General features: G+C 49.7%; 1 protein-coding gene across 1 annotated transcript; it reads left to right on the top strand.

Annotated features, from left to right (window-relative positions):
* Positions 1-2314: 2314 nt before the first annotated feature.
* On the top strand, positions 2315-3091 carry LOC134057257 (olfactory receptor 14J1-like; the record flags this gene model as incomplete). The annotated part of the gene is made up of 1 exon (XM_062514255.1): positions 2315-3091. A coding segment is annotated over one exon (777 nt), but the record flags the coding sequence as incomplete, so codon positions are not given.
* Positions 3092-13437: the final 10346 nt, after the last annotated feature.

The following is a 13437-nucleotide window of genomic DNA, read 5'->3' as shown; positions in this document are numbered from 1 at the left end:
CTTATGCCTCATTCCACCCTTTTCACTGCTCCCTCCCTCCAGCCCTCACACTGTGCCCATCCCTTTTTTCTCTTATGTCTCATTCCACCCTTTTCACTGCCCCCTCCCTCCAGCCCTCATACTGTACCCATCCCTTTTGTCCCCTCCAGCTCCTCCCGTTGCTTCCCCCTCCATCAATAAAGAGTTTGGCTTCTTCACTTTGCCTGCATCTCTGTGGATCTCAAGCGCCGCAAATCCGGAGCCCTGGGACACATGGCCTCTTCCTGCCATTCTCTTCCACGCTGTGTTTTGTGCAGAGATGCAGAGGAACAAGGACAGATCAGGCTGGAAATATCTCTGTGCTAAAGGTCCAGTTCCACAACACTGTGGAGTTAAAGGTCTTGCTGAGCACTCTTGGAGGCCCTGGGTTTTAGAAGAGCCACTCCACCTGAGTATGCTCTGAACCCAACTGGGACGGATTCCATGGCAAGCATCCACAGAGGGCAAAGGAGACTGGAATGTTGCAAGATTTCAACACCAGCTTCCTGAAAGCACAGCAATGCTCCATCCCTGCCCAGGTCAGGAAGAGGGCAGAACCAGAGACCATCAGGGCTTCTCAGGGAGCGTTGGGTGTGCCAAAGGACAAATGAAGCAGCAGCACAGTGCCTGAGACCTGGACGTGTGACCGTGCCAGTGTCCAGAGCGCTGTCAGGCAGTGCTGGGATCCTGAGTGCGGTTCTGGTCCCCACAAATGAGGAATCACAGCCCCTGCCCCAGACCCAGTCAGAAAGCCAAGCAAGTGAGACCAGAGGGAGGGCACCCTTCCAGTCTCTCTTGGGCATGGCTGCAAAACAGCCCCTGCTTCTTCTTCCTCCACCTGTGATTGGGGTGTGCTGATGGCAGAGCCAGCCAGGTTGTGCTCTGTGTGCCAAAGCCAGTTGAGAGGGGGAAGGAAAAGTGCTGCGTGCGGAGCAGAATCCTGTAAAGTGCTGGCAAGAGCATCCTGCAGGAGCAGAGCTCTGGTCTGTGGCCAGGAACAGCCTGGTTTTGCTGCCATGAACGCAGGCAGGACTCCAGGCAGGTGAAGAGGCAGCGGGCAGCTTGGGTTTGTAGAGGGCCTGGGGCTGCATATCTGAACCTCCACCTGGAAACACACTTGGGTGAATATGACCTAGAGCTGGAGTGCCTGTTCTGCAGCCCTCAGGGCTCTTGGCCAGCCCAGGGCATGTGCCACCTGCCAGGGACAGCTCTCAGCCTGCCTGGCAGCTCCCCATGGACTGTGGGCAGAAGTTGGAGGTGGAAGGAGCCACCCCCATCAGGGCAGATTCCTCCTGCTCTGGAGATGCTGCTGCATGGCCAGGGCTGCTCTCAGCTCTCTCCTCAAGGCAAGGCAAAGGGGCTGTCAGGTGTGTCTGTGTCCCTGAGACTCCTGCACTGTCCCACGGGGCATCAGCAGATGTGCCTCAGATCTGCCTCACAAAGTGCCTCCTCCTCAGCCTGCTCTGCCTACAGACAGCAGCAGCAGCACCTTGGCTTGCAGCACCTCAGTTTGTCTGAGCTGCCCTTCAGGCCCTGCTGCCAGGGAGATGCCCCTGGGCAGTGCCCTGTGCTGGGAGGGGTCTGCAGGGCAGAGCTGAGCCCCCAGGGCTGGGCTGGGCTCTGGCAGCACTGGCAGGGACAAGTTTTGGATAGAGACAAACAGCTCCCAGTAGGAACAACTCCAGGCAGCAGAGAGCCAGACTAAAGCTGGATATCCCTCCATGTCCAGATGCACAAGGAAAGAGAGGATGTTTCAGAGAAAATGATTATTGAACTGGAGTCTTCAAAGAGTCCACTTTATTTCTAAAGAATGCTTACGTTCACACTGAAATAGAGGAAGGTGTAATCAGGGAATGGCACCTGTGTGGGACATTTAAGTCTGACTGCACTGGGGTACAGGGAGCTCTGTTTTCCCTCTGGGCTCCCTAGTGTTCAGACTGAGTGTGATGCTGAAGATGATGCAGTATCTCAGCAGCAAAAACCTAAACTTAAAAATAAAAATGTGTACTGAGGTTTCCCCATAGGAAGATAAGTAGTTTTGACTGGATTCCAGAAATTATTCCATAGGATTGAATGAGAGATATGGCTCCAAGCTTGTCAAGAACTTCTTTGAACAGTCCACAATGCCCAGAGTGCAGAAATGTCCAACAGCAGCTCCATCAGGCACTTCCTCCTGCTGGCATTGGCAGACACGCGGCAGCTGCAGCTCCTGCACTTCTGCCTCTTCCTGGGCATCTCCCTGGCTGCCCTCCTGGCCAACGGCCTCATCATCAGCGCCGTAGCCTGCGGCCACCACCTGCACACCCCCATGTTCTTCTTCCTGCTCAACCTGGCCCTCACTGACCTGGGCTCCATCTGCACCACTGTCCCCAAAGCCATGCACAATTCCCTCTGGCACACCAACAACATCTCCTACTCTGCATGTGCTGCTCAGCTCTTTTTCTTTGTGTTCTTCTTGTCAGCAGAGCTGTCCCTCCTGACCATCATGTGCTACGACCGCTACGTGTCCATCTGCAAACCCCTGCACTATGGGACCCTCCTGGGCAGCAGAGCTTGTGCCCACATGGCAGCAGCTGCCTGGGCCAGTGCCTTTCTCTATTCCCTGCTGCACACAGCCAATACATTTTCCCTGCCCCTTTGCCATGGCAATGCCCTGGGCCAGTTCTTCTGTGAAATCCCCCAGATCCTCAAACTCTCCTGCTCACACTCCTACCTCAGGGAACTTGGGCTCATTGCTGTTAGTGTCTGTTTAGCTTTTGGTTGTTTTGTGTTCATTGTTTTCTCCTATGTGCAGATCTTCAGGGCTGTGCTGAGGATCCCCTCTGAGCAGGGACGGCACAAAGCCTTTTCCACCTGCCTCCCTCACCTGGCCGTGGTTTCCCTGTTTATTAGCACTGGGGTTTTTGCCTACCTGAAGCCCCCCTCCATCTCCTCCCCATCCCTGGATCTGTCCCTGTCAGTTCTGTACTCAGTGGTGCCTCCAGCCCTGAACCCCCTCATCTACAGCCTGAGGAACCAGGAGCTCAAGGCTGCACTGTGGACACTGATGACTGGAAGGTTTCAGAAATATTAAATTGGTTATCAATTTATGCAAATCCCTTGCAATAAGAGTGACCTTTCAAAGTTCTAGTGTGGGTTTGGTGCTTGGTTTTTTCATTTAATTGTATTGATTAAGTTTTTTAATACTGTCCACTAAAAAGTCATTTTTTCTGCCCTTTCTCATTTTGTTTGTCTTCACATTCACTACAGGCAAACATGCATCAATGGTGAGCTGCGGTCTTGATGCCTTTAAAGAAACAAAAAGACTTCTCTCGCAGCAAAATTTTCTCCATAGATGCCCAATTTGTTCCCTTCTCTGGAGCTGAGCAGCAAGGTCTGTGTGCAGAGCTGGGGCAGATCAGTGCTGGCACAGCAGCTGTGCCCAGCAGCAGCAGCAGCAGCACTTGGTGTTGCCAGTGCTGCTCCCGTGCCACTGCCCCGCTGCCCTCCTGCCCCTGGTGTTGCTGCAGGGCCTGAGTGCTCTCGGGGCCGGGCACAGCCCTGGGGGTGGCAGTGCCAGGGCTGCAGCAGGGACAGGCCATGGGCACTGCTGGGGCAGCGCTGACACCTCAGGGCAGGGCCTGGGGGCTGGAGGCTCCTTGCCCAGGCTCTCTCCAGAACACCTGGCCAGGCCAACGCTGAGCACAGAAAAGCCCCGGGAGCAGCCCCAGGCTGGCCGTGGGCAGGCTGGGCCCAAACAGCATGGCTGGTGCTCTGCAAGGTCCCTGCAAGGGGAGAGCCTGGCAAGGAGCAGCAGAGCAGGGGCTGATCCATCCCCAGTGCGCTGGACACCCCAGGGCAGCGTCCCAGAGCGTCCTCGTGCACCTGCCAACAACATCCCCCCTCTGCAGCCCTGGCCTCTCCCCCAGCTCACACAGGTGCCCCATCCTTGCAGGCACACACACGGCAGTACTGCCTCAGGAGCCCCTCCATGATTCCTTCAGGCCTCCCAGTTTCACAATGTCCCTTTGGTTCCATGGGACCCTGTGCTGCCACAAAGTCTCTTGGATCCATTGGCCCTGCAGTGTCACAATGGATCCTGTGTTCCCTAAGGTTTAACACTGAAGTAATGTTCTCCTTGATTCCACATTGCCACAATGAACTCTTGGTCCCAAGGTACACCACAGTGTAAAACATGTTTTCTTCATTTCCCAAGTCCCTGAGGTGCAGCCCTGGCCTCTGGGTTCCTTGAGGCCGCGCCATGTTCACAATTGACACTTGCTTCCATGAGATTCCATTGTGTCACAATGGTCCCCATGTTTCCATGAGGCTGTGTGTGTCACAATGGACACTGCATTCCACAAGGGCTGGCAGGGTCTCAGTGGCACCTGTGTGCCATGAGGCCCCACTAGGTCAAAGCAGAGCCTTGGATCCATGAGATTCCAGGTTGTCCCAAAGCTCTGCTGAGTTCCATGAGGCTGTTCTGTGTCACAATGGACACTGAGTTCCACGTGCCCTGGCAATATCCAAGTGGCACCTGGCTTCCATGAGGCCCCGCTGTGTTTGCAGTGGACACTTGGTTTCCCCAGACTGCCTTGTGCCACAGTGCTCTCCTGGGTTCCACGAGGCACTGCTGTGCAGTAATGGAGCCTTGTTTATACCAGGTCTGGCAATGTCCCAGTGTCACCTGTGGGCCATGGCACCCATCCTGGTCAAAGGAGAGCCTTGGGCTGATGTGGGTGAGGGTCTGTAGTGGCTCAGAGTTGCCAGGCAGCTGCAAAGGAGGGATGCTTTATTGCAAAAACCAAGCTTTTTTAAAACAGTTAGGCCATTATCAGTTACACAGTTTTTAAGCATAGCAAACATACTTCCACCACACACCACATTTTGAACACATTATGTTTATGTAAGATGCTTTTCTACCCCTAATTCAGCTGAGTCACTTTCCCACAGCACTTTTGTACTCACCTGATGTGCAGGCCTGAGCCATGATTTTACTCATGGCCTTCATGTTGTAAAGTTTCACTTATCAGTAATATGTTGACAATTGACCCTGAGTCCTTTGAGATTTCATTGTACCACAATGGTTTCCTTGGTTCCATGAGGTCACACCTTGAAGCAGTGGACACTTGATTCCATGAGTTTCCACTCCATCACAATGGTCTCTTGCATTCCATGAGGCCCTGCTGTGTCCCTAGGGAGCCTTTGTTCCACATTTTTCCATCGTGTCACAATGGTCTCCAGTGGTCTATGAGGCTACAACACGAAACAGTGGACATTTGCTTCCATGGGACTCCATGGTGTCACAATGATCTCCTGGCATCCAACAGTGCCATTTTTGTAACAATTCAGACTTGGTTCCATGAGACTCTATTGTGTCACAATGGTCTCCTGGCTTCCACGAGTCCCAGCTGTGTTAACAATTAACACTTGGTTCCCCAAGATTCCATGGTGTCACTGTGCTCTCCTGTGATTCACGAGGCTGTGCTGTGTCACAAAGGACACTTGATTCCTCCAAGGCTGAAGATGTCCCAGTGGCACCAGGTTTCCATCAGGCCAAGTTTTGTCACAATGGGGCCTTGATTCCATGACAATCCATTGTGACTCAATGTTCTCCTGGGTTTTATGAGAGCCTGATGTGTTGACAATTGACCCTTGGTTCCTTGAGATGCGATTGCATCACGGTGGTCTCCTTGGTGCCATCAGGTCCAGGTTTGTCACAACAGAGCCTTGGTTCCATGAGATTCCAGTGCATCACAAAGGTCTCTTGGGTTCCATGAGGTCCTGCTGGGTCACAGTGGAGCCTTTGTTCCATGTGTTCCCATTGTGACACAATGGTCTCCAGCATTCCAGGAGGCCCCACTGTAAAACAGTGGGCACTTGGTTCCATGAATTTCCATTCCATCAGGATGATCTCCTGCATTCCATGAGGCCCTGCAGTGTCACTAGGGTGCCTTTGTTCCATGTGTTCCCATTGTGACACAATGGTCTCCAGCGCTCTATGAGGCTGCACCGTGAAACTGTGGACCCTTGGTTCCCTGAGATCTCATGTTGTCACTGTCAGGAAAACCCATAAACGCCGGAGGTTTATGTCTGAAAAGGAGACAGAGGAGTTATTCAACTTTATTTGAGTAAAGAGAGAGATTTCACTGGGCACATGCCCCTGGTGTTTTCTCTCTTGAGGTTCCAGAGGGCGCAGTCTCCTTTTATCCTAAACTCCTGGACACACGTTGCCCTCTTCCTTTCCCCACTGGCCAAGGCACCAGGAAGGTACAGCCTTCCTGAACATCCTGCCCCATGTCCCCCCTTGTACCTGGCATTTCCCCCCAAAGTTCAGGAGTTCACCCTTGTGCAGACCCTTGTCTGTTCCAGGAGCACGGTAACAAACCTGCTGCCCAAAGTCAGTAGAAATGTTACAACCCATTTCAAAGACCTTCACACCCATCCCTTCACCCACCAAAGGATTTGTAAAGACATTAGCACACATCTTTCCTCTCACATTGATGTTTCCTGTGCAGTTGACAGTCTTTTAAGCCCAGCCTTCAGCCTGACCTCTCTGCTGTTGTAGCTCCATGGACAGAGGTTGTTGTCTCTCACCCCTTCCATGGGCAGCCTGGTGTTCAGCCATCTCCAGGACAGCAGGGCCCCATCCCACATCACTGTGCTCTGGGAAGACAAAAACCATCACTCCAAATGTCCATCCCCACCTCCTTCTTCCCAGGCATTTGGCCCTGGCAGTGGGGTTTGCTGCTGGGTGCCACAAGAAAAAGGAGACCACTGTGACACTGTGGGGCACACGGAACCAAGGAAACCCCTGTGACACTGTGGGACCCCATGGAACCAAATATCCACTGTGACACTATGGAATGTCACAGAACCAAGAGTTCATGGTGACACAACAAGGCTTTGTGAAACCAAGGGAGTCCAAAGGTCTAAACCAGTTCTTGTCTGGCTCTACCGCAGGCACAGAAACCTCCTTGGTGTCAGCTTGGGCTTGGCACACACTTAATGAGAGTGTCAAGAGGTTTAGATTGTTTCCGAAAAAAAAAAAGAAGAAAACCCCTGATTGCCTGACTGCACTTTGCCAGTTCTCCAAGCAAAGCAGGACCCAGGTGAGCCAGGACAGACAGGACGGGATTGGGGAATGTGGATCATGCTGGTCCACACTGGGTCAGACCTCAAGGCACAGCTTCTCTGAGCAGGCCAGACCTGCTGAGGAGAGACCCTGGATCAACATCAGTCACACAATGCTGTAGTCACCTCTGCCCTAAAGAGAACAGAAATAAAATGCACCCTTTAAAATAAGAATGTGCATTTCTAAAAAGCTCTTTGGTGTATTTGCCAATATCTATCATAGGAAATATTCTTGATGAACTGCACCACACCAGAGGGAAATCAAGGCAGAGCCATGGTTTGTCAGGACTTGCTTGATCCCAATGAGCCCCGTGGTGCATTTGGTGCTGAGCCCTTGAACCTCAGGGCCTAGGAGGAGATTGCGCAAACCTTTCCAGGACTCCAAGTCAGAAGAAAAATTCAAAATACCTCAAAGCATTAACGGGTCCCACTGAGGTCCATCAGTGGCACAGTGACTTGGATTATCAACATCCTTGATGTCCTGGTCCCACAGCCCTGGCCCCTTGTCCCCGTGTCAGGCTCTGGGGGTTGATTTATGGAACATCCTTGGGGAGGCAGCAGCGCTGGGGCGGGGGGGATTCCAGGGGGACAGAGGACCCTGCTCTGCATGAGCAGCAGGAGAGACTTCCCTGGGGGGGATAATTTGAGTGGGGGCCGTGGCAGAGTGACCAACCCAGTGACCTCACACAGCCCTGCTGGGATGTCATAGACTGTTCTGTGATGTCACAGCCTTCTATGGGATGTCACAGCCTGCTCTGGGATGTCGCAGGCCACTCTGAGAGTCACAGCTGGTGTCACAGCCTGCTTTGTGATGTCACACAGCTGCATTCTGATGTCCCAGCCCACTCCCTGATGTCATGGTCTATTCTGTGATGTAATTCTGCCACCCTCTACAATGTCAGAGTCTTCCCTGTCATGTCATAGCCTGCTCTGTAATGTCACAGATTACCCTGTGGTGACACATGTCACCCTGTGATACACAGCTGGCTCTATGATGTCACACCACCATCCTATGACATCACAGCCCAAACTGTGACATCACAAAGCTGCTCTGTGACATCACAGCTGGCTCTATGATGCCACACCACCACCCTGTGACATCACACAGCTGGCCCTGAGATGTCACAGATGGCTGTATGATGTCACACCACCTGCCTGTGGTGTCACACAATCCCATGTATTATGCCATAGTGAGACAGCGAAATTAAGAATCAAGTATCAAGAAATGGTTTGTCTAAAAGGGGCTGGCAAAACTGTACGGAATGCTTTAACATTTATTGTGCTTACAAGAACAGGAGAACAGCAAGGTTACAAAATGAGATAAAAAAACCAAACAGGATGGAAGGACAAAGGCACCACAGGATGAGGGGGATTCTTCAGACCTCTGAACAAGGAAAACTGGTATCCAAATTTGGAAGATGACCAAAGGACTAAAAAGAGCATGCACATAGAGCCAAGGAAAAAAGTTCAACTGAGAGGGAGACTATTTACTTCATCCCAAAGACCCTGAGATGACCACCAGAGCAACCAGCAAAGAGCAGTGTGCAGTCATAAAGAGGTGCGGAGCTAATTTTAATACTAAGCAGGGACAAGTGGGGTTAGGAAATGAATATGTATTAGGTGTATTGTGCAATCCCAGTTTGTAGACAATAAAAAGAGAGGCGAAGGTCACTGAAGGTGTGCATGTTTTTGGAGGAGCTATCCCTCATGTACCTCAGTGCTCAATAAATACATACCTACTCTTATAACTTATTTTGTGGGTTATAGAGTGTTTCTCCTCGCTTAATGTTGGTGAAGTGGAATGGAATTTTGGATTATAACACATTATTGCAGCTCATGCTATTTTTTAGGAGGGAAGGGAAGTGGACAGAGGTGTCATGTGCTGATATGTGTTCTCCCTTCAAAGTCACCCCAAATAGCAGAGGGATGTGTGGGCTCAGGGCTCCATCTGAGCCTCTGGTATTGGCCCTAGAGAAGGAGAATAAGACTAAGAGAGGAAAGCTCAAACAGTGCTGTTCAGCCTGCAGTCCAGGGCAAAGATGTACAGAATTGGATGAGGTTTACCAGACTGTGGCCCAGGAACAAGATCTGGCTGATTATTTGCTCAAACCTCCCCACATGAGATAGGAAAGGAATGAGGATGAGGATGCAGGCTCAGAGGATGCAGTCCCCCCTCTGAACACACACCAGACTGGAAAACAAACACACAAATGACAGGCACCTCTGATAGTGGGACCAGAGGGAGGAATGGTATTGGTTCAAGTTCCTGTCTCCACAATTGACCTGGAGGCACGGGAAAAGGTTGATAAAACTTACTTCAGCAATCCAGTTAACACAGCTAAACATCTGTGATATATAATAAAACATCATAATCCAGATTGCAGCAATATGCAGTCATTATTGGATGCACTGACTGAGACAGAGAAATAATCAATGATAAAAATGGCAGGGGATCTGGCAAAAGATTATTATAAAACCCAACAATTAGATGTGAAAAAATTATTTCTCCCTCCAAAATCCACAGTGGGACCCAAACAGATGAGCAGAACTGACAAAGTTGGAAAGCTATCAGGAGTGGATTGCAAAGAGAATGGAAAGGACCATTCCCAAAACTATAAATTGTTCAGCTTTATATGCAATCCAGCAGGGACCCTCTGAGTCACCACTGGAATCCCTCGATCGATTAAGGGATGCAATGTGCTGCCACACATCACTGGAACCTGGGTCTGACATAGGGATACAGCAGCTGGTCAATTTATTCCTGGCGCAGTCTACGGGTGACATAAGACATAAACTTGAAAAGCTTTGGGGGAGGAGATGGGAGGAACTTAGAGACTCTGTGCATGAGGTGTGGACAGTCTTTAGAAAGTGGGCAGAAGGATATAAAGAAGCAATGAGCAAGTTTGTAGCTGCTCTAAGTGAGAGGGAGAGAGGAAGAGGCAGACAGGGACCACCTAGACAAGGCCTGTCCTGGCTGGGCTGGGACCAGTGTGTGATTTGTAAGAAATATGGTCACTGGGAATATCAATGTCCAGAATGAAGATGGTGTGGCTTTCAGGAAAAGGGAGAACGAGGAAAAGGGAAAAGTGATTGCACATGTGAAAGAAGACTGAGGAGGACCAGTAGATCTAAACCCAGGAGATCCACTGGTTATAAAATTGAAGCTGGGGGAAAAAGGGAAAGAAGTAGAATTTCTGGTTGACACAGAGGCAAAATATTTGGCTCTGAATAAGACTCTGGAACCTATGGGAAACGATTATGTTACAGTAATAGGAGCAACTGGCCAACCTGAAAAAGCATATTTTTTCAAACCATTGAAATATAGGCTAGGAAAGCAATGGGGCATTCATAAATTTCTATATCTGCCCAGTATCTTGAGACCCCTTTTCGGGAGAGACTTGTTAGAACAATTACAAGTAACGAATAAATTTAAAAATGAGGAGGTTATTCAGGAGGTAGATGATGAACAGCACATAGAGGCAATAACTTTAATGTTAGTAGCCATTCAAATGGAGGGAGAAATTAGTGAAGAAATAATAAATCAAGTGTTCCCTGATGTGTGGGCTTCTAATCAAGCAGGGAGGGTGAAAAATGCAACTCCTATAGTAATTTAACTTAATGAAGGAAAACAACCAGCAAGAATTAAGGAGTACCCCTTGAAAAGGGAGGACAGGTAAGGAATTACCCCGATAGTTGAAAATTTTTGCAATTAGGGTTGTTACAAAAGAATGTCCCTCTGAGTTCTTGTCTTACCAGATGAAAACCTGATGGGTCATATTAGGCAGTACATGATCTAAGAGCTGTGAACAAAATAACTGAAGATCTCTATCCTGTGGTAGCAAACCCACAGGCTTTTTCTAATGTGCTTAACACCAGAGCTAACTTGTTTTACCATTTTAGACTTGACATGCCTTCTTTTGACGCCCTCTCCATGAGGACAGACAGAATATTTTTACATTTGAATGTAAAAACCCTAAAAATGGGCACAAATCCCAGATAACATGGACAGTATTGCCTCAGGGATTTGAAAAATCTCCTACCTGGTTTGGGAAACAACTTGTCAAAGATCTGGAATCCTGGGAGTCTCCCCCAGAAAAAAGGAAGCCACTGCAATAAATGGATGATCTCTTCATGGCCACCCAAAAGAAAGAGGCATGGGTAACCTGGATGGTGAGCCTCCTAAACTTTCTAGGACTTCAGGGATACAGGGTGTCAAAGAAAAAGGCCCAGGTAGGGAAGCAAAAGGTAATTTACCTGGGTTATGAAATTAGTGTGGGACAACGGACTGTAGGGCAAGATCACAAGGGAGCAATCTGCCAAACCCTGAAACCTCAGACAGTAAAGGAAGTGTGGACATTGTTCGGAATGACAGGGTGGTGCTGATTATGGATTTATGATTACGGCGTACTTGTGAAAGCTCTGTATGCGCTCATTACAAATGGGGACAGAGAACTCCAGTGCACAAAAGAGGCCACCCTGGCCTTTCACCAGCTGAAGAATGCTCTCATGTCAGCTCCAGCTCTCGGATTCCCAGATGTGAGTAAACCATTGTTTTTGTCTCTCCATGAGAAGCAGGGAATTGCCCTGGGGATACTGGCCCAGGACCTGGGTCTGTACTGGAGAGCAGCTGCTCACTTCTCCAAGCAACTACACACAGCAGCCAAGGGATGGCTGGGAAGGCTCAGAGCCATTGCAGCAGTGGTGCTGAATATTCAAGAGGCATGCAAAGTCACCTTGTGCCAGAAAATGACTGCATTGGTGTCTCACACAGTGTGTGCAGTGCTGGAAGTAAAGGGCAGGCACTGGCTCTCCCCACAAAGGTTCCTGAAATACCAAACCATCATGGTAGAACAAGATGATGCAGAGATAATTGTGACTAACATTACCAACCCAGCTTCTTTCCTTAGTGGAAATCAAGGGGAGCCAGTACACCACGACTGCCTGGAGACTATTGAAGCCTCCTCCTGCAGCTGCCCAGATCTGAAGGACACCCCTTGGGATGATGCAGAAACCTGGTTCACTGATGGGAGCAGCTGCTGGGTATGCACTTACCACCTGTAAAGAGGTAACAGAATGTGGACCCTTGCCAATAGATACCTCTGCACAAAAAGCTGAGATAATCATTCCAACACGCACCCAGGAGATCATGAATGGAAAGAAAACAAACATTTATACAGACACAGAGTATGCATTTGGAGTTGTACATGCACATGGAGCCATCTGGAAAGAAAGGGGACTGTTGAATTCACGAGGGAAAAACATCTAACATGTGCAGGAAATTCTTTCTGCTACTGGAAGCAGTTCAGCTACCTGAGCAGGTAGCAATGATGCACATTAAGGCACACCAGAAGGTGAGCTCAGAACTGGAGGAAGGAAATGAGCTGCTGGACAGAGAGGCAAAAGAAGCAGCAAAAGTGAGATGAGCATTGAGGGAGTTTTAATTCCAGATGGACAGGTCTCCCTTGAAGGTAAGCCAGTATCTATCAGAAAGCATAGAAAACTAATTAGGGATCAAGGAGGAACATGTAACCAAGAGGGATGCACTGTTATTGCAGAAGGGACAATGGTCATCCCTTCTCATCTGTTCTGATCATTATTAAGGGAGGAACACCAGAAAACACACTGGGGAGTAGATGCCCTGTATAACTATCTGATTGAAAAAAGTACTCCCAGAAATTTATACTCCACTGTCATTCAGGTAACCTGGCAGTGTGGCATTTGCCTCCACACCAAACCCAGGAATACCCCCAAACCAAAACTTGGCCAAATTGGAAAAGGCCATGTGTTGGAGTGTCCTGGAGAGCTGTTAAGATGACTGCAGGTGAAAAAGCAGGAAGGGCCTTTGTATGGGTTCCACAGAGATGTTTATTTCAGCCACACACGTGGATAGTCCAGGGTCAGAGGAAAAGGCAAAGGCAAAGCTTGTGGTGAGGGTCCAGGTTCAAGTCCATGGGTATTTGGGGTGGGGGGAATCATCAGAGACCAATTAGCAGGGGACATGGGGAGGGGGGCACAAAGGTGGGGTTAGGGCATGGGAGCCAATGGGGAAACAGGGTGGGAGTGACTGAAAGACTGAGGGACAGGGAAGGGACACGGGGAGAACAAGGGAACAGAACAAGGGTACATTGGAATTTGCTGTTAGAAAAGCTTTTGATGTCTCCCTAAGTGGGAATGCCTCTCAGGGTGTCCACAGCCATGGGCCTGGACAACAGTGGCAAATTGACTTTTCAGAATTCCACAGAAAAGGTGGGTAGGGATATTTGCTGGTGTTTACGGATTCCTTTTCAGGGTGGCCAGAGGCTTTAC

Source organism: Cinclus cinclus, unplaced genomic scaffold (genome assembly GCF_963662255.1).
Source record: "Cinclus cinclus unplaced genomic scaffold, bCinCin1.1 SCAFFOLD_32, whole genome shotgun sequence".
Lineage (NCBI taxonomy): Eukaryota > Metazoa > Chordata > Aves > Passeriformes > Cinclidae > Cinclus > Cinclus cinclus.
Note: the sequence above shows the minus strand (reverse complement) of the source record. Positions and strands in the feature narration are given on the sequence as shown.